At 30.9% G+C, this 22,009-nt stretch overlaps 1 protein-coding gene across 3 annotated transcripts in view; it reads left to right on the top strand.

The window, feature by feature from the left end:
• LOC143240920 (autophagy-related protein 13-like) overlaps window positions 1–22,009 on the top strand; it is a 51,890-nt gene that overhangs the window by 18,547 nt on the left and 11,334 nt on the right. For all 3 annotated transcript variants that reach the window (XM_076484170.1, XM_076484171.1, XM_076484168.1), the window contains 3 exons: window positions 591–817; window positions 11,342–11,578; window positions 20,601–20,958. In XM_076484170.1, coding sequence (XP_076340285.1) covers window positions 591–817; window positions 11,342–11,578; window positions 20,601–20,958 — 822 coding nt within the window. The remainder of the gene's footprint in view (window positions 1–590; window positions 818–11,341; window positions 11,579–20,600; window positions 20,959–22,009) is intronic.

Raw genomic sequence — 22,009 nt, 5'->3', positions numbered from 1 at the left:
ATACTGTAAATGGGAGGCATATTTACATGTATGTTTGAATAAGTCCATGCTAATGTTTATGTATAATATTTGGATATTTTAATGCTAAAGTCTTTTGTATTGGTAAATACCAGGTGTAAGAGAGCATGGTGATGTTGAGTTATTTTAGTTTCTCATGTCTTTATACTTATATTATATAACTTAATCAGTTTATTACTAGTTGTGGTACAGATGAACAGAAAGCTAAATAATAACCTATTGGGAATTATTTATTTTTCATCTCAATTTTGATTTTTGGTTAATTCCTCATTGATTATATAGGAAAACACAAATGACAATTAGCTCATCAGCAGTTGAATTTGTAGGTAGAAAAATGTTCTTTGCTAAAAGATTTGAAGATGTAAGTTTGTAAAGATTCATTAATTTTTTCATCCACACTTGTTAACAAGTGTAGCCTTTTTCAAATATTTGCTTACTTGATATAGTTAAAGGTAGTTTTCAATTTTGTTTATGATTATTTCATAACTATTAGTAATTGCTATAGTATTCATGAAAGAAGGATGATTTGTACCATTTGTACTAATTAATTTTGTCAATGTACATTAATTCAGAACAGTCAACTTGGTGAAAGATACCATGAAGCTAGGATAGGTCAAGTGGGTACACCAGGAGGCATGATCACCCTTAACGTAGCCTACCGCACTAAATTAGCCATTACGCCTCAACAGTCTGCTCGACAATCTCCAATTATGTTGAAGAGTGATCATTTTAAACCAGATCATAGTCCAAAACACAAGCATAGAGCCCAAGCAATGAATGGAACAGTGGTAGACTTACAGTAAGTAAATTTTTCATTGGGTATATATGTATATATATGTTCCTGAGTGAAAGTAACCCGGACGTTCGGATGTGAGTGCCCAAGTGGGCCATTTTTGGTAAGCAGAACTGGCGCTGTGGGATGAACAGATACAAACAGAATTATTTTCAAAACCACGAACAGTAACAAACAACCTCTCAACACTCACATCACTAAACAACCACTACTCAAAACTCCAACAGACTCACAGATCACAAACATAACCACTCAGCCACAATCAACACAAACATACGCAGACGTCACACATATGAAAACAACACAAACATTTAACCCCACGGAATTCACTACAAATTTTTTAACAATGCTAATCGAATTCCCTACCTTTGAATCAAGACACGAATCACTCAAGGCTCTTTGTAGCCTTGCAAGACATTACTTTCACCTTCCCCATCTCAAACCACACCATCTTTCACTTAAAATTCATGCAAGGGAAGTAGAACATCACAATGATACAGCACATTAAAATTTTACACATCAACTGCCAAGGAAACCTCAAAGATAAAAGAATAGAAATCTACAACATAAACAAACATATAAATGCCAACATTATCATCGTCTCAGAAACACTTTGCACAGAGAAACAAAACACCACAATCCCCGGATTCTTCACACACAGCATACCTTACTCAGAAAACAATAGAGGCATAATAGCTTACTTTAATACAGAAATTTTGCATTTAATCTCAATAGAAGATTCCTTTAGATCAAACATAAATGAAACCATTTTTTGTAATATACACTTTAACAACCAGCTATCAATTCCAATTCTAGCCGTATATTGTTCACCCACTAAAGATATTGACATTAACTTCCTACAGAAATGTGTTAACCATAAACCCAAACCAATCATTATTGGGGATCTCAATTCTCCACACACAGAACTAAGGGGAAATAGAAACACACGCAGAGGGTTGCGTATAAAAAATTTTCTTTCTAGTAACAAAATGCACATAATAAACGACCAAACACCTACACACTTTTCAGCCCCCAACGGCTCATATGATGTACTTGATTTCATCATAGCACCCAAGAACACAGTAAACAGAATCTCTAACTTCAGAGTACATGATGATATCACGAGTGACCACTTCCCCATTTCCTGTATGATTCACTAGCGCCACCCTGCCGTGGAGTATGTGACTTTCTCAGCATACACTTATACCAAAACAGATTGGCTCACTTTCAACGCTACACTAGACTCATATCTATCCCACCCAATTGAACATGCTAACAACAAAACAGAACTAGACAATTATGTAAATCAAGTTACAGAAGCCATACATAAAGCCATTAAAAACACAATCCCTAAAACAAGGAGAAAGCAATCACATAATCAATGGACTTTAACACCTGAAATTCATGCACTGATAATCAAACGCAGGCAATTAAGACGAACACACTATATTACACATGATCCATCTATCAAAACACAGATCAACAGAACAAATGCAAAAATTAAACAAGAAATTGAAATAGCAAAAGAAACTAATTGGCAAAACTTTTGTAAAAACTTAGAAAAAATCAAAAACAATCCAAAAGAATTTTGGAAAAAATTCAAGAGTATTTCTTCAGACAAAAACACAAATCACATGCTACAACATATCACACACAACAATATAATCGCATGGACGGACGTAGAGAAAGTCAATCTATTCGCTGACTACTACAAATCCTCCTTCAGCAACCTAAATTCAGTCGACTTTGACACACAACACCAACATCATGTCAACAACTTCATAAACACATACCAAGCTTCATTCACACCACAATTCCCTGGCGAGACACTGGAAACATACTCAAGATCAATCAACAGGAAAATTACCATTACAGAACTAAAAATTAATATTAAAAACTTAAAAACACTTCCCCCAGACATGACCAAATACCAAACATTATTCTGAAAAAAAGCTCTACTCTCCTATTACACCTCACAAACATCATGAACATTTCATTAACAACAGGATATTACCCCGACACTTGGAAAAAGCCATCATAACCATGATTCCAAAGAAACAAACCAACAGGACCAATCCAGATAATTTCCATCCTATCAGTCTGTTAAGCTGCCTTGGTAAACTGATGGAGAGGGTTATCTCCAATCGTCTTCTTCACTTTTGTGAAATAAATAATATCCTTCCAGAAACCCAAAATGCCTCCAGGAAAAAACAGGCAAACAACAGATCACCTCACACGACTCACCGAATCAGTCTACAAAGCTTTTAACAACAACCAAGTAACCATTGGTGTATTCCTAGATGTCAAAAAAGCATTTGACAGCGTATGGCACAATGCCATCAAATACAAACTAACTCACCTAAAAATAAACCCTACTATAGTTAAATGGATATCAAACTAACTAACAGATAGAACAGCACAAGTAAAAGTCAATAAAACTATATCTAAATCATTCAGTATAACTGCAGGAGTACCCCAAGGATCAGTCCTTTCTCCACTACTCTATATTATTTTCGTCAGTGACATACCTTTCCCCAATTTAACATACACGCATAATTCACAATACGCAGACGACATCGCCATCTGGAGCACCTACAGAAACCCAGTAATGGCCATGTCTCGCGTGCAAGAATCACTGAACAAAGTCTCAACCTGGAGTAACAAGTGGAGAGTAGTTTTAAATCCAACCAAAACACAAGCAATCACCTTCTACAGGAAATTAAAAAAACAAAGAAAAAATCTAGAAAAAATAAAATTATCACTTGGGAATACGCCCATTAACATGAGCAAAAACATCGCATTCCTTGGCATCGCTTTCAACACGAAACTAACATGGAAAAAACATGTTAACAACATACACTCATCAATTAGAAAATGTATTTCACACTTTATTACTTTAACCAGCAAACGCTCGAAATGCTCACCAAATACCATTATACAAATATACAAGGCTTACATCTGTCCACTAATAGAGTATGGATGTCTAGTCGCATATAATATGTCAAATAACACACTCCAGAAAATTCAAGTTCAACAAAATAAAATACTAAGATCTGCATTCAGTCTACCATCATACACTCCAGTAAATTATATACATCAAATTAGCAACTTACCAACACTAAGAAATAGACTAACAGAAATATCACACAAACACTATTTAAAAGCAGAACACAGAAACAAACTAATGGCATCACTCTATAAATTAACGAGTGCACCAACCAAATTTATTTCACCATACAACATATTTCAAGAATTGCAAATCACACAACAAAGTACTTAAAGGGCAAAATTCATTTTTTTTTTTTTCAGGTTTTGGGCACAGGACAAGTAAAACTTTCGGTGCCTGTCCTGTGAAAGTGGGTTTTTCTCGGGGCACTCCCCTTTCCCCCCACAGCAAAAACTCAGGTATTGAATCTTTAGATCCCAGCCAAGGCAACTTTATTACCATGCCATGAATCGGGCCATTTAGGTTTAGGTTTATGTTCACATTTACTGTGACATCTACCTTTCGGGATGGGATTTGGCCGTTTTCTTTGGTGCTACCTGTGCCTCGTTCACGAATAATACTAAACTTTACTCCTTCACCCAAAAAAAGAGTTTAAAAATTATTTAAAAAAAAGCTAAATTCAATAACCTTCCACGAAAGGGGACGAAGAGGAACCACAACGTTCCTGAACACCCCAGTTGGAAAGAGAATTCTTCTGATTTCTCTCTCTAAACTAAATCCCTGCCACGTTTGTTTGCGTTTGAGTGAAAGTAGGACTTTCCTGAAGCAACACATGAGCATATATCTTAGTGATTAAAATGTACAAAGAAGTATGATTATAGTCAAACAATTCTTGTGACCTTAAATACTTGTTTTTGACAGAGAAGTGCAGTATATTGATATGTATAGTATAATTTATTGAAATGTCATTAATTTATAATACTAGTTACAAGAATTAACTTACAGTTAATTGGGATGATTTGGGATGAAAGTGGTTGGTTTAAGTCAACTGTAAAGTCTTTATGCTGTATTCACTTTATGTAAGTATCATTATGCTTATCAATCATTGTCAGTGATTGATTCAAGCTAGTAAATAGCTCAAGGCTGGTAGTAAGAAGTAAGGACAATACTACAAAATTGAAGTAAACTTAGGGCATTCAAGTTTTTGTTAACGCTTTTCACACAGACCAAAGGTCATGGCAATGTTTGTTTCAAAATTTTATTGAATTACTGTTTTATGAAATAGCATCCTATAATTTGTACAGGTATGCATTACTAAAAGCACAAAGGGGGTTGTGCACCAAGTCTTAGCATTTTGGACATAATCACCACAGAGCATTTATAAATAAATGTAACAAACATTTGCAGTATGAAATTATGAACAGGATGTAATTATATAATTTATTATTATTAGAGAAGGCATATGCACTACTGTGTAAATTTTAACATTTTCACTAGTAGTATGTGTAAGAAACATTTGATGTTTTGAAAGACATTTTTATAGGAAGTTAGAAAATTGCTAATATATGCATATTAATGTATAAGTATTGTATGCATTTTTATGACAATTTGTTATATAATTCTAAAATATTTGCTTTGTAATTAATCACAATTCAAGAAGAAATAAATAGATTGTGTTTCATTTGAAGCATACATGTTTGAATGAAATTATGAATAGGATGTAACATCTAAAAACAAATGAGAAATATTTTGGTAAAAACAAAAGTGAACCTTTAATAAAGATAATGTATTTTCTCAAAAGAGGTTTGAAGATATTTGGAGGGGGTCACTTGTTTTAATCACTTCAACCATTGTGAAGTAGTATGTTGTCTTATAATTCAGTCGGTAAATACTAAAATGGCATCATATGAGGGAAGCTTAACATTGCAGTTTGTGCTATTTTGATGTCAGTAAAGGGTGTGCATGCCATGAATCATGAAAAGGTTTATGCACTCTGTAGGCTACAACACAGCATTAGGTATTAACTTTGAAAGCAAGAAGTAAAAATATTTATTTTGGTTTTATTTACTTGTGTAATAAAACATTTTTTGGGACCTTATGAAAGTACATCTTGTCAAGTAGAACTGTAATAGCTCAAAGCTGGTAGTAAGAAGTAGATAGTAGGATGGGAACAATACTTATGTTAGTTGGGCTTAGTATTTAAGTCCAAACATCATACTGGGGCTGGAATGCTAACTTCAAAAACAATTTTTCCATCTCCCTCATAAACATAATGTATTCTCTTCATCTTGTTCCTTTTTTATTTATTGAATTTTTTTCTTATGAGCAATCATCTTTCCACACCTGTCTGCAGAAAGTGAAAGATGGTAATGATGTAGGATTTTTGTGTGCTAGAGTGCTTTTATCTACTTAGTTGTATTTTATTTCTTAATCTTCTGAGGCTGGCAAAGTTGAGATTAAACTGGATGGAAGGTGTACTCCCAGTGGGGTTTGGGTCTCACTTTTGTTGGTACTTCAAAAACCAAGATGCAGGACACAATCACCCACCTTATGATTTCTGTTCCAGATTCTGATATTTTATTCTTCCCTCTTGTGACTTTAAATTACATTTAAATGCATCTTATGGTAGGTATAATGTGAAGATGATTTGTATATTGGAATACATGATTTGCACAGCTGGTGGGATTAATTTCATTAATTAGTTGGAAACTATAGTTGTACATAAATAGCATAAAAAATTGAAAAAAAGTGTTGTAAAGAAATATTGATATTTTTAAACATTTCTTAAATTATTTATGCACCAAACTGCTTGTTAATGCATTGCTTTTAATTATAGGACTCCTAATAATTTATAATATGCAAACAATAAAATTGGTCAAATATGTCATTAGGATTGTACTTAATTCCAATAATTCTATGGATACAGGTGTACATGTCAGGATGTTTTACAGTTGTATTTAAAAAATTAGTCAAAATTTGGCATTTTAATTTATTTATAATTAAAAGATTAATATTAAATCAGTTTTAATTTATTAATATTGAAAGGAAGTATTTAAATTCTCAGTCTTCAATTTTTATGTCCTGTGACAATTCTTTACTTTGAATTGTTTTTCAATTTAAGATTTTCTTTCCACAACTATAAGATTTTCTAAAGTTCCAGGTGAATACACATATATGGGTTAGCTATCCTTGAGCTAAAATTTTAATTTATAAACTCTTACCATCTTGGTTTAAGATATTAAACAATTGATTGAGAGCCACATATGACGACTCTCAAAGAACATCCTACTTGCAAAAATTGTCAAATTCTCGCCGACATGATATTATATTATTTGTAGCCAATAGAAAGCAAAGATTTTAAATTACTGGAAGTGTATTTGCCTAAAGCTTTGGAAATAATCAGTTTGATCAATTTGGTGTCATTTTCTTTGTTTGCCGCTGTTGGAGCTCTGTTCGATCATGATCAGTGATGATGATAAAATTCACTTGTAGAGAAAATTATATATGTAAAAATGGCTGGTATAGATAGAGAAAGCACTATCCAACATCTAAGCACACCCCCTACATTCTTACACTCAATTACACAATCACCTTCAAACATGTGGTCAGCTATCAGTCAATAACCCTTTCTTTCTTTGTGAACCTGACGATGAACGAAGAAGGTCGAAATGTTGTTCGATCTTCTACATAGTGCTTTCTCTACTTGCACCATCTGTTTTTACATATATAGTTTTCTGTTTGATCATGTGTGGGTGCTATTTAAGCCATTTTAGCTTTGTTAGGGAGCCAGATAAATATTTGTGTAATATATATATGTTTGATCACGTATGGGAAGTATTTAAACCATTTCTAGCTTTGTTAGGTAGCTAGATTAATATTTATGTAATAATCTTTTTCCTGCTGTATTTTACATTTTATTATAAAAATAAAATTTTGCTCATCACTTAAAACACATAAGCTTGTCTGTTCTTAAAAAATGTCTTAAGGCATATGCTATAGGGGACTGCATGTAGGTGAATGCAGTACAGAGATCAGTATGACAAATATTCATGAAATCTAACCCTTAGAAGATGAAACATTCTTTATTACTTATCTATTTAATTGATTGCCACTTACCATAGAGAATAATTTAGTGATGGATTCTGGGACAAAAAAATGTCTAAAATGTTTTACCTTTGACAAAAGTAATAAGTGTGCTTTTAGCCACAATGCAACCAAAAATTTAAAATGTAGCTTAAAATCTGTTTGTGAAAGATACATCAGTCACAAAAAAAGATAAATACAAGATCATCTTAGGAGAGCTAGATGTAGTGCCTCACTAAAGTGGGCTGAATACAACACTGCCATTATTTGGCTGAAAGAGATGAACACAATTGCTACAATAAGTACTTCTGGCTGGCTGGCCGCTGGCTTTTTACTGTAGTGAGTGTGATGAGGATAGCTGTATCCCATCTCTGGGCTTGCTCTTTAGCTTGTAAGGTTCTGTTTATATTAAATTCCAGTTAGCTTACCTTAATTGACTGAAAACTGAAGTAAACATAGGGCATTCAAGTTTTTGTTAACCCTTTTTACACAAGCCAAAGGTAATGGCAATGCTTGTTTCAACATTTTATTGAATTACTATTTTATGAATTTAGGTTTTGTATCAAACTGTATAATTCATATTTTCATATTATATGTTATTTACTTTTTTAGCTTAAAACTGAATATTAAAACAGACCTTAACATTGATTTTTGTGTGTTGTGTGTATTGAATGTAGCACTGGTTCAAATTAAATATTTGTGATGTCAAAATACAAAGTCTGTAGTTTTGTACAAATTAAGGAACTTAACTGATATATTGACCAGCTAAAATATAAAATAAGAACAAATCTATTTTTACTATTTATTTATATATTGCTCATACTGATTCAGATATTGTGACCTGTCTCACCTCTTTCCATTTTTGGAATCAGTCTCTTATATGCACTTCTATATATGAAATGTGAATAACAAATCAAAAGCTCATAATGTCTCACTAGTGGCTTTCTCAGTCATTTTCAAATATAACATCTTTCTTTTAAGACAAACCTTCATGCTCGTAAGTTGAGTGTTTAGCCTGTTCAAAATGTTGTATTTTTATGGACCCAAATACAGCCTAGTTTTTAAATATGATAAATTATAATGGATGTCTATGGTATCATTATAGTAATTTATGGTTTTTTGGTTATTCAAATGCATATATAAAACTTTAAAAAAAAATGCATTTCATGTCCTCTGTGGTCGAAATTTTTCAAGACTTGGCAAGCTGTGACAAACAACATCCAACTGCAAAGGTCATAGCTGGAGGAGATAATTGCTTTCTTTTTTTATTTACTGTTATATGCTTTAAGAAAAATAAGTTTTCAAGAACTTGTTTGTAAACAGTAATAATATAACTGAAACGTGACAGTACTTTACACAATACTAATCTCCTAAAACACAGCAAAGACAGTTTACTTTGGAAAGACTGGATACCAGAATACAAGTGCGTGTGTAACTTCTGTGTTGTTAACCAGACGTGGTTGAAATTTCAATATAATAAATCTATATAAATGTATAATGTTATGAGATTTAAACTATTTAGTTTAAGCAGTTGCTTTTTGTGTTATAATTTGGAGTCATTCTAGGATGATAAAGGGATAATTTATATTTCCTAATTTTTTGTGGTGGTTACTAGACCAATGAAATTGACTGAACTCTTATAGATATGTTATTTTCACTAACAGAAAAAAAAATTGATAATTATCTGTACATATAAGGATTTTGCATGCGAAAGTTGAAAAATTTCTGATGTGTAAAGATGTCCCAGTATTGCTGTTTACAGAGTTGGAAAAACAAAACTGGTGGGCTGCAGTTTGTAAAGGACTAGGCTTTGAATGAAGTGAAGAAAAGCTGTAGATCCTATATCTGAACAGAGACACCTTTTCTGTAAAGGCACTTGTATTGTTGTATGCAAAGGTCTTTCAGATAGGAGGTTTAGTCACTCAGTACTATAGGGTCATATTTTTCTTCTAACAGTTAGAGCTAGGTAATTAACTCATTCTGTATTATGAATTATTTCATATTTTGTATGATTGCCATATATATTAATTTTGAAGATAAAAAAACTCAATTACAGAATACATACATATTAATTGGGATGTTGGTATTGCTCTTGAATGATTGATACTGAAAATTGTTAGTTCACTTTTTCTGTAGTTTCTGATGACATTCACTTAAGTTGCATTTTAAGATGCTGGAAACAGTGTTTTAGAAATATGTATAACAGTTTATTTGTTCAGAAGTATTTTATATACTTGTAGTTTTATACAATTTATAGTGAATTTTCAGTTTTATTTATTATACATTTTATGAAATACACACAGAGAAAGTTTTTGGAAATTTCCATACAAAAGTATTTACTGATGTTTCATAAAATATGGCAATAAATAGAGTATCATTGTTGTTCAACTGATTTTTTTCAAATTGTTTTAATTAGAAATATTAAATTTTAAAACAGATGTAATGATGCCTCTTTTGAATTGTGTAATATGTGTTTGTTTATATTACTGTGGTGATAACCAGAGTCAAATAATTTAATGATGGTATTGTATGTTTAGTCAAGTGTGTACATGTACAAAAACAGTGTTTAATTTTGAAAATTCTGGTTTGGTGATAAATTTTTGAAAACAGCATGCATTATTTAAGGGTTCTTTGTCTTGTGTAGTTTGATCTAAATGGTTTAAAAGATGTTAGAGAAAAAAGAAATGTATACTGTGAGACTGACATATTTTATCATTATTTTTCCTAATAAAGTATTATTCAGTTCATTAAAATATTGAAAATGAGATAAATTATGAAAATGTAATGACATTAAACTAACTAAAGTCAAATATTGGTAATTTTTATTCTATTTCTGTACCAATTAAGCTATAATGAAGCAAATATAATTGTTTCCAACATATTTTTGATTATTAGTATTTATAATGGTTCTTGGAAATGTGTGAAATAGCTATGAATTTATAAGATACTAATTTTAGCACAATGCTCAAATTAATTTTGAAATGATATACTATAATTATTAATATTTATTGTATAGACATAAAATAGTAATTAATTTACATAACTGCAGAACATCAACTGAAAGAATAATTTTAGTTATACAGTATTAAACAAAATTACACTTTCACTGAATGAAAGTAAATTAAACATAATAGTTTTTAAAATGTTTGTAATTTGATTTTGCTTTACCCATAGAAATTACTCTGATATATGAAAATAAGAAATTGATGCATTTTAGGATATTTTTGATATATAGTTTTCAACAATTTCAAATTATCTAGACCTTTTGATATTTCATTTGACATAGAAATAATTTACAAGAATTTCAGAATGATTTTAGCTAACAATGGACTTTCTTTTATTTAAATTTAAAACCTTTCAGAAGATGTTATAGCTACACAGGTGTGATTGGAAATATCCTTAAGAATACATGTACATAAAAATAACAACATATTGATTGTGTATTGAAGATATTTCCTGAAGAAAGGGTCAAATTAATTAAGTTTTTTTTTTTCTTTCAGTGAACTTGAACAACTTCCTACATTCAAAAATTGTGTTGTTAATCAACCACAAAAAAGTGACAATCCAAAGGCCATTCCTAATGAGCACTGCAACCTAGAACACTCAGAATCTGCAAAATATCAAAATAATGAAGCTAACAGCATTACTGTAAATGGCAAAGATGTCCCTAAGAGCTCAGAAGAGAGGAAGAATGACCATGATAAACATACTCAAAAGACTGAGTTGTTTACTAATGGGTAAGATATATTTTGATATTACATAATATTTCTAACCTTTTGGCATGTATTTTACTGTAATTATTTTGCCTGCTGTTCTTTACCATCTAATTCAAATTTAAAACAAAGTGTGATAAACCATATAAATGTATTGCAAAATTTTTGGAGTACACCCACTGACTGCAAATCAACTACCTGTGCTAATATGCACAAGCTATGTATCTTTTTAAATGTGTGTTACTTGTACATTTAAATGACAAAAAAATGTTAGCACATGTGTGTGTGCATAAGAATAATGTACAGAAAGAGTTACAAAGTGGGTAGAAGGTCAAACTTGAATGAGGGATAAACATTTTTGAGCAAAATACAGGATACCACATGCTCTCAGCACTAATTAATTGCAGTTTTTTTAATTGAAAAGGTACGTGTCCTAACCATGTAAATTATATAGTAGGCACCAAGGTTGTGTGTCATATAGTTTGTATATTATGTTTCCTGAGACATTAGCTACATCAAATATTCACTTTAAGATTTTTTTCATTTCTGATCATTTTAATATATTAGAAATTTGTGGAACCATTTTTATTATATTTTATATTAATTTCTAGTTTAAGACATTTTTTGCAAGGTTTACAATGCACAAGATCTTGAAAACCAAACAATTTTTGCCAGCAATGCATTGCAGTCAGTATTTGTTTCTTTAACACAAATGCAATTGTACTTTCTTAAATAACACATGAGATGATAAAATAACATTGTAAATTGCCAACTATACAGTCAGTTTGCATACAATGTTTTGGAAAATTTGCCACTGGGCATCTGCTAGTACCACATAAATGAATGTGAAACTTGTAATTATTAACTCTCATTAATTTATGTGTAAATACTTAATATTAGAAAGCAATAGATGCTTCCATGTTTTATCTACCTCTCTTAAAACCTGCAGAAAACTTATTTCTGTCGTGATGATGAAAAGGCACATGTAGTAATATTTTAAACAAGTAATTATGAACTTTGGAAAATGGTTTTTTGAAGCCGATACATATAGAACAGACGAATAAGAAATGTCAGTCAAATTATTTTAAATGAGAACTTAGATGAGTTTGATTAGATAGGCTATTTTTTTTTTCAAATTAGTTGTTTGTTTGGTCAATAGTTTCATTTTAGATTTGTTTTGATGTTGGTTTTTTTTAAAAGTGTGTGGTTTACTTTACTTCAGCTGTTTGGAACTGCATTTCATTGAAACTCTGAGGTGCTTACAGATGAAATAATTTTGTCATTTTAATAATCAATGCATTTCTACATCATGTATTTATACTGTTCATTAAGGAGTTTGAAAGTACAAAAATAAAAGTTAAAATAAACCTATTTAAATATTTTTTTTAAATTCAATTACTAGTTTTCTAAACTGTTAACAAAAAGATATCGTCTGGAATGTATAATATATGTATAAAGTGTTTTGGTATTAGGTTAGTTATTTATATGCTGAGAACTTCAATTTACAAAATGCTTTAGCTGTACTTTAATGATATACATACACATGTTTCTGAATATTTTAAACAAATTAGATTAGAGCTAGTAAAATGAATTACCTTTGAAGCTCTCATTTCTCTTTTTCATTTTATTGAAGTTTTATGAACAATAAAGAACAATAACATCTAATTACCCATTTTGTTTGGGGCCAGTTTTACTATCTTTTTTTATAGGTTTCACTTCTTTCTACTGTTCATTTTATCTTTTGTTTTCTGTTTGGACCTTACCTAATTTGTTGAAACCAAGATCCTTTATGTTTGAATAAATTAAATCATAACTTTTTCAATAACTGACTCATTTTTAGATTATTCAATAGATGAAGTTTGATTTAATTGTTGGTTTATTGTTTTATGTATGTACATATATAGTATTTGAATGACACAAGCGTATACTGTATTCTACAAATTCAAATATTTTAAAATCAAAACCTGTAATTAAACATGTTATTAGATTTGCTGTTGTTTCATTTTACTCTTTTAAAACAATAATTTAATATTTTACATTATTCTGAAAGATTTTATCAGCAAAGGTGAAATTCAGCTCAAATTATTTCAAATAAAAAATTACATAAAAAAACACAATTTTCTGCTAGCCATTTAGTTAACTTCCACTCTGCTGATTTCAGTGTAGAAGTCACTCATGGTTACAAGCAGTTAAGAAATGCTTTGCATATTGAGATCAAGATAATCATTGTGTATTGTGAAAGAAGCAAATCAGGTCACAAATACAGCAAGAAGAGTAACATTGTTTGATGTTTGTAGCCTCTTGGATCTGTTCATGCCATGCATTTATCTCCCTTCTCAGATTTTGAAGCTAGTGTTGAGGTGAATGAAATGGAGCAACTTTTTCAACTAATACTTCTCTACCCAGTGAATATCTCTTAACTTTTTGTGTCTAACATATGCTTTCTACTTTCATTCCCTCTCTCCTCCATGTTAGTATCACATCCAGCATTCACTTTAGGTTTCAATTTCCTTTTGCTTTTTCATACTGTGTTCTGGCATTACCAGATAACACCAGTTACTGTTTAGAAATAATTTATTCTCTCTTAACACGTAACTTGTAGAACTTTGTTTAGTCATCATTTATTACTCCTTACGTCCTCTCATGATATCTAATTTAGAGCTACCATTTAACTGTTTGTTATTCCTTAACTTATACTACTTAGTATGTAATGTTTAATCATAGTTTTGTCTTATGTAATACCACTTAGGTTATTATGTCTGGTCACTGTTTGTTTCTCCTTCACATGTACACACAGACATTGATAGTTGATCATACTTCCTCATTCCTTATTATATGAACTCAAATGTAAATGTTTATTTACAATTCATTGCTTTTTCATATGACTTGCACAGTCACTGATATTTCATTCTGGCTTATTACTCCTTAATGTGTCCAGACATTAAGTAATGTTTACATCTTGTTCATCACTTCCTTGCATGTACTCTTGATGTGTAATGCTTAGTCATAATTGTCAGTGATGTTGAGAAAACCCACTTGTAGAGAAATATATATGTAAAAACGGCTCGTTTGGGTGAAGAAATTTTTTACATTGAGGAGTGAACAACATTTCAACCTTCTTCGGTCATCGTCAGGTTCACAAAAAAAGAGAGGTAATTGACCGGAAGCTGACTGCATGTTTGAAAGGGGTTGTGTAAATGAGTGTCGGAATGTACAGGGCAGTGTTACATGTATGAATATATAATTTTATATAATTTATTTTGTTATTATTATTTACTATATTATTTTTTAATATAGATATAAAGGTGTTACTTTGTATTGGTTTATTTTGGGCTTAAGTTGTTGCACAAGAAAGGCTTCTTTAATTTTGTGTTTGTTTATGTTTGTTTGTTTATTTAGTATTTAAGTGTTTTCTATGGTTATGTTGTGTTTATTTGACTTGCAGTGTTCAAAACATGTGATATGTAAACAAGAAGGAAGCAATCAAATATCATTTCTTAATCTCAAACTTACAAGAACCGATACACAATTTAAAACAGAAATCCACCAAAAAAACCACCCATACTGGACTATACATTCCTTGGGACTCAACACATGAAACAAAACAAAAATTCAACATACTAAGAAACCAAATAAACACAGCCATAAAACTATGCTCACCAGATAAAATTAACAGTGAAATGAATCAGACAAAATAAAACAATACTTCATCAACATCAATAAGTTTCCTTCACAAACTGTAGGAAACATTATACGCACACTCCTAGACAGAAAGCAAAATCAACTAACAAAAGTAAATATATCTCAGGAATCACAAAATAATATACTGCTGCATACCATATATTTCCGACATCAGCAGAAAAATAACCAACGTTTGGCAAAAACTAGTAACAAAATATGACATTCCACTTAATACCAAATGTATTCAAAAACCAGGCATGAAACTGAGGTCTAGACTATGTAAAAACTACACTGACAAACACCACACCGACATTATTTATAAAATACAATGTGATAACTGCCACGACTTCTATATTGGAGAAACAAGTGGAAAAATGAAAACCAGATTTAAAGAACATAAAAGGTCACCTTCACACATTTTTGAACACTGCAAGTCAAATAAACACAACATAACTATAGAAAACACTCAAATACAAAATAAAGAAACAAACATAAACAAACACAAAATTAAAGAAGCCTTACTTATAGAACAAATTAAGCCCAAAAGAAACCAATACAGAGAAACATCTTTATATCTATATTAAAAAATAATATAATAAATAATAATAATAAAATAAATAAAATTATATATTTAAACATCTAACATTGCCCTCTACATTCTGACACTCAGTTACACAACCCCTCACAAACATGTGGTTAGCTTTCGGTCAGTTACCTGTCTCTTTCTTTATGAACCTGACGATGACCGAAGAAGGTCAAAACGTTGTTCACTCCTCTACGTAAAAAATTTTCTCAACCCAAACAAGCTGTTTTTACATATATATTTCTCTACAAGTGGGTTTTCTTGACATCACTGATTATTATATCATCATGGCGATTGTACGAGAAGTGTAAGTCTTTGTGTTTTTTGTACTTACCCGTTACCATTACGTCTGAACTATCATACCTTGCAACACTATTAACAGTACATGCTCATACGATCATTAAGAAACTAAGAAATTTAAACCAAAGAATTACCAATAGAAGAAATGACATCTACTTCATTCAACAATGTAGAAAAGAACAACTAACCCTAATTTTGTAAAGATAAAACTATCAAAACATTTTAATACATACACAAACATTATCCAAAATTTACAGAAAAAACTACTTAAAGCCATTTTGAACATGAAATACAAAGAACTACATGACTTACAAAAACAAGAAATGAACCTAGAACATCAACTGGCATGCTGCATCAAACCAGAGATTTACAGACTTGTACAACAAAACATAAACCAAATCAACACTAGGAATGACAGAGAAAAAAAGATCTGCCACAACAAAAAAACTAGAAAAACTAAGATGCAAACAACAGAAAAGACATTAACATGACAAACCGTTGACTATCCTCATAATTAACAGATCTGACTGACAATTAAACACAGACAAGATACATCTACTTAACAAAAGACTCAACTTTGCAATAGCACCTAGGTACATTCCAACCTTAGAAATAAAAACATGTTTAGAAGATCTAGCCAGGAGACTTGTGGTACTTTCCACAGAAAACAAAAACAAGAAAACAACCGAAAACAACAAACAGAAAGAAGACCACTTAGAGAATTTTATTGACATCCAACAGCCAAAGTTCCCAGGTAAAATTAAAAAATGTATATTTTCCAGAAACACCTAAAACATCTTCAACAATTTTTTCAAAGAATTTTCTCACAAAACCATCAACATAATTTCACAAAACAGAAAGTTAAAAAATAATCTTACAGAAAGAGACATTTATGCCATTAAAAACCTAAAACAAGACAAAAACATTAAAATTCTAAAAGCAGATAAAGGAAATGCTATAGTCATAATGAATACAAATGAATACATCCAAAAAATGAAGAACATCCACTCAGACACTAACAAATTTAACCCAATACACACAAATCTAACAAAGACACACGAAATGCAACTAAACAAAATAATACTAAAAATGAAAAAAGCCAACACAATTTCATAAACACTATTCCTACCTACGCAAAACCGACTCACGCACACCACAAATATACGGCATCCCCAAACCTCATAAACCAGATTGTCCATTATGACCAATAATGTCCACATATGAATCGTTTAATTACAATCTTGGTAAATACATAGCATGGGCATTCTCCAAATATGTAATATCAGCCAGCTCATTCATCAAAGACTCTTTTTTAATTTCAAGTCTAATCTTAATCAACTTAATCATAAAGCCTTAATGGCCAGTTTCGATGTTATATCCCTCTTTACAGAAGTTCCAACCGCTGAAGCCTGTAAGATAGCCTTAGAACTCTGTATCCGAGACCCTAACCCATCTATAGACATTCCCAGCAACCAATTAGCAACGCTCATAGAATTCACTACGATGAAGACAAACTTCATGTTCAACAACCACAACTATATACAAACAAATGGCCTAAGCATGGACAACCCAGTATCACCAGTTCTAGCCAATATTTTTATGACAAGTTGAAACACAAGCAATTAACACAGCATTGCATCCACTACTATACTGGTACAGATATGTAGATGACACGATTGTGGTATTCACATCTACAGAACACACACTTAATTTTTTCAATCACATTAATGCTATACATCCCAACATCAACTTCACATGTGAACAAGAAGGAAGCAATCAAATATCATTTCTTAACCTCAAAATTACAAGAACCAATATACAATTTAAAACAGAAATCCACCAAAAAATCACCCATACTGGACTATACATTCCTTGGGACTCAGCACATGAAACAAAACATAAGCTCAACATACTAAGAAACCAAATAAACACAGCCATAAAACTATGTTCACCAGATAAAATTAACAATGAAATGAATTAGACAAAATAAAACAATACTTCATCAACATCAATAAGTTTCCTTCACAAACTGTAGGAAACATTATACGCACACTCCTAGACAGAAAGCAAAATCAACTAACAAAAGTAAATATATCTCATGAATCAAAAAATCACAAAACAATATACTGCTGCATACCATATATTCCCGACATCAGCAGAAAAATAGCCAACATTTGGCAAAAACTGGTAACAAAATATGGCATTCCAATTAATACCAAATTTATTGAAAAACCAGACATAAAACTGAGATCTATACTATATAAAAACTACACTGACAAACATCACACCAATATTATTTATCAAATACAATGTGATAACTGCCATGACTTCTATATTGGAGAAACAAGTATGAAAATGGAAACAAGATTTAAAGAACATAAAAAGTCACCTTCACACGTTTTCAAACACTGCAAATCAAATGAACACAACATAACCATAGAAAACACTCAAATACTGAATAAAGAAACAAACATAAACAAATGCAAAATTAAAGAAGCCTTACTTATACAACAACTTAAGCCCAAAAGAAACCAATACAAAGGAACATCTTTATATCTATATTAAAAAATAATATAATAAATAATAATAATAAAATAAATAACATAAAATTATATATTCAAACATCTAACACTGCCCTCTACATTCAGACACTGAGTTACACAACCCCTCACAAACATGTGGTCAGCTTCTGGTCAGTTACCTCTTTCTTTCTTTGTGAACCTGACGATGACCAAAGAAGGTCGAAACATTGTTCACTCCTCTATGTAAAAAATTTTCTCCACCCAAACGAGCCATTGTTCATATATATTAGTCATAATTAAATATTCCATGTCATTTGTACATAGCTATTAATGTTTGATTCTAGTTTCTGATTCTTTAATATGTATATCTCGATGTTAGTGTTTAGTAATTGTTCTTTAATTCTCGACATGTATACATGGAAGATAATTCTTAATCTTAATTCATCATTCCTTGCCATTTATACACCTTTGTTAGGGTTTGATCTACTTCTTACTATTTAACATGCCTACACTGATGAGATTCTTTTGAAATTGTTTTTTAATTCTTGACATGTAACTCATGGAATCCCTGCCATGGAGTGTCACATTCCATGGGCTTCATTTAGATTCTTGCTGAAGGAAGCTCATCTAGTTAAATTTTTACTGTCCTTCTCTCTTTTCCTTCCTTAAGCCCTTGCTCAGTGTAGGGTTTTAGCCTTTTGGGTACAGAGGTGAGTGATCATATTGGAAGTTAACATTTTCCTTTATTGAATATGTATTTGAGATATAAATACCTTCACACATGTCCCTTTCATCTTCCACATTTTCCAGGTGCACATTTATTGTTGCCTTTACACATAAATATAAAGGGTGCATTTGTGCAAGGAGGTGTGTTATTTAACATTCCTATTGGTGGAGTGTTTTGCTGCATGATATGTCATCATACAGTAGAGCATATTCATGTGTTTTCATGTGAATTTTAGATTGTAATTTCATAAGACTGGTTTGTGGAAATCTCTAAGGCAGACCTTCATAAGTTCAAGAGTAAAATAGGGGTATCTCTCTGAAATATATTTTTCATTAAGGAAAATGTTAACTTTTTTTTTGCTACTATTATTTTAAGCTAATAAAATATATGAAATATTCAGTCATAATTTAACTAAATTATGTATTGTAATTTGATGCTAAGGGTTTTGTTATTGGTTATTTTCACTGTGTAGCTTGTTTGCACAAATATAATTCTTTGTGTGGATTCTTATGTTATTTTAAAATTTATTTCATTTAATTATTTGAATGTGATAAATGGAAAGATAAGAAAAAAAAAACCCTTTCATCTTAGATAAATTAAGTGTGATAAGTTTTGGAGTACATTGTGGAACAAATTTTGAAAATGAAAGTGAAGGTTGTACTAGATATATTTAACTGTACCTGTAGATGTGTATTATTTATAGAAATAGACATGTATAGCTCTCCATGTAGAGATACCTCTCAAGACTTGTATTAAACTTTTAATTATACATTACTATTATACAATAATTGTTTTGTGTTTACAGTTATTATACCAGTGCTAAGTGATTTAATATTAATTGGCTGAGTAAAATAAGAATTATTTGAAAGTTGACTGGATTATTATAGGGCAGTAAATCTATCTTTGCTATATGGCTTTGGGTGATCAACTAGTATTTCACAAACTGCTTGTAACTCTTCAGTAGTAGCAATGTTGTTTTCTTTAATGTTCAAAGGTAGACTGTTCTTACTTGTCAATCTTATTTATGCTGATTGTGACATAGTAGAACAGCACTATCCATCAACCATTTGACTGTTGAACAGTTTTACTGATGTAAATAACTCATCTGCTGAAAGATGTATGTCCCAGTTGTACCACACTTTCTGTATGATACCAAGGTAATATTTTGTTTATATTTTAAAACTATGCATATGTTGACAATTATCACAATTAGTTATTTTTGTGTGCATTTAGGTCTATTACGAACTATATAAAATTAGAAGAGATGAAGGTGGGAGCTTTTGCTCCTTCAAAAGGTCCAGAATCTGCTTTCTTAAATTTTCTGTTGCCAGATGCTCCATTCCAGAGTCTACTAAATCATGTCAAAGATGCAAACTCAGCATTTACAAACCAGAAAAATAAAATGTTTACCTCAGATAAGAAGCATGGAGACAACAGTGTTAATAAAGATACAGCATTAGCTGATAAAAGTTCAAAAAACTTCAGGACGGATAAATCTTTAGACATGAATCAGAATACAGTTGATTTGGCTCATCAGAGGTCTGTTTGGATGGAAGATTCTATTTATGATGATTTTGTTCTTGTTGATTTGGTAAGTACCAGGGAAAGTGGCAATAGTGTATGCAAGTAGCAATGTATGTGCCTTGGTTCTTGTACTTCAAAAAAACTCATTGTAGAAATCAGAAGTTTATTTTATTTTTATAATGCCACACTAATAATAATTAAAGGAATAGAATTCTGAATTTTTTGTAACCATCTGTATGAATTTTCAGATTACTGTAGTGTAGCAACTATCTTTATGAAGAGAAGAAAAAACATTAAAAGCTATGCATAATAGTATGTAAGTGGATTTTTTTTTTCGTGTTTGGCATCTGCAGAATTCATAAGTGTCATTCATAATCAACTCTTTTACAATGAGCTTGGTATAATATAGACGAGTTTGTCTACACACTTGTACACATTAATTATTTGCACTAGAAATTTTAATACAGCATGTGCATTTTCACAAAATTTGGTTAAGTTTTGGTAGAAATTGCAAATTTTTTTTGTAGGCAAAAAATCAGATTTCTGAATTAAATATTTTCACTAAAGATTTGTTTGTGAAAGTATTAAGTCAGTTTCATTACTAGTCTGAGTGGAAAGTGATTTCTTGTAATAATTAAAAAAAATATTCTTCATCCCAAAAATGTCAAATATTATTTGTGTAATCTAAAACCTTCTAAATACATTTCAGTCACCTGTTTTTAGGAAGACTATTTTATATACCATAACTATTTGATGTTTGTGAATTGATCAACCTCCTAACCATCATAAGAAATAAATAAATAAATAAAAATTAGGAAATAAATATAAGTTATGCTGTTTTTTATGTTAGAATGACTACATGTTATAACATTAGAATATAAATGTTTAGTCTTAGTAGCTTAAGTCTCAAAATGCTGTATTTTTTTATTATGTTGCCTTTCCAGTCAAGTCTATCTAATATTACATAACTTGCATTGGTATGGTGTATGTGCAGTCATGTTACATATCCAATAATATAAAACCAATCTTTAGTCTTCCTTATCTTGGCTGTGTTTTAGTGGACTAGTATTTTGTAATGTGCAGTCTCATTTCAATTATTATATATTATGTGTGGATGT

Source organism: Tachypleus tridentatus, chromosome 13 (genome assembly GCF_004210375.1).
Source record: "Tachypleus tridentatus isolate NWPU-2018 chromosome 13, ASM421037v1, whole genome shotgun sequence".
In the NCBI taxonomy this organism is placed as follows: Eukaryota; Metazoa; Arthropoda; class Merostomata; order Xiphosura; family Limulidae; genus Tachypleus; species Tachypleus tridentatus.
Note: the sequence above shows the minus strand (reverse complement) of the source record. Positions and strands in the feature narration are given on the sequence as shown.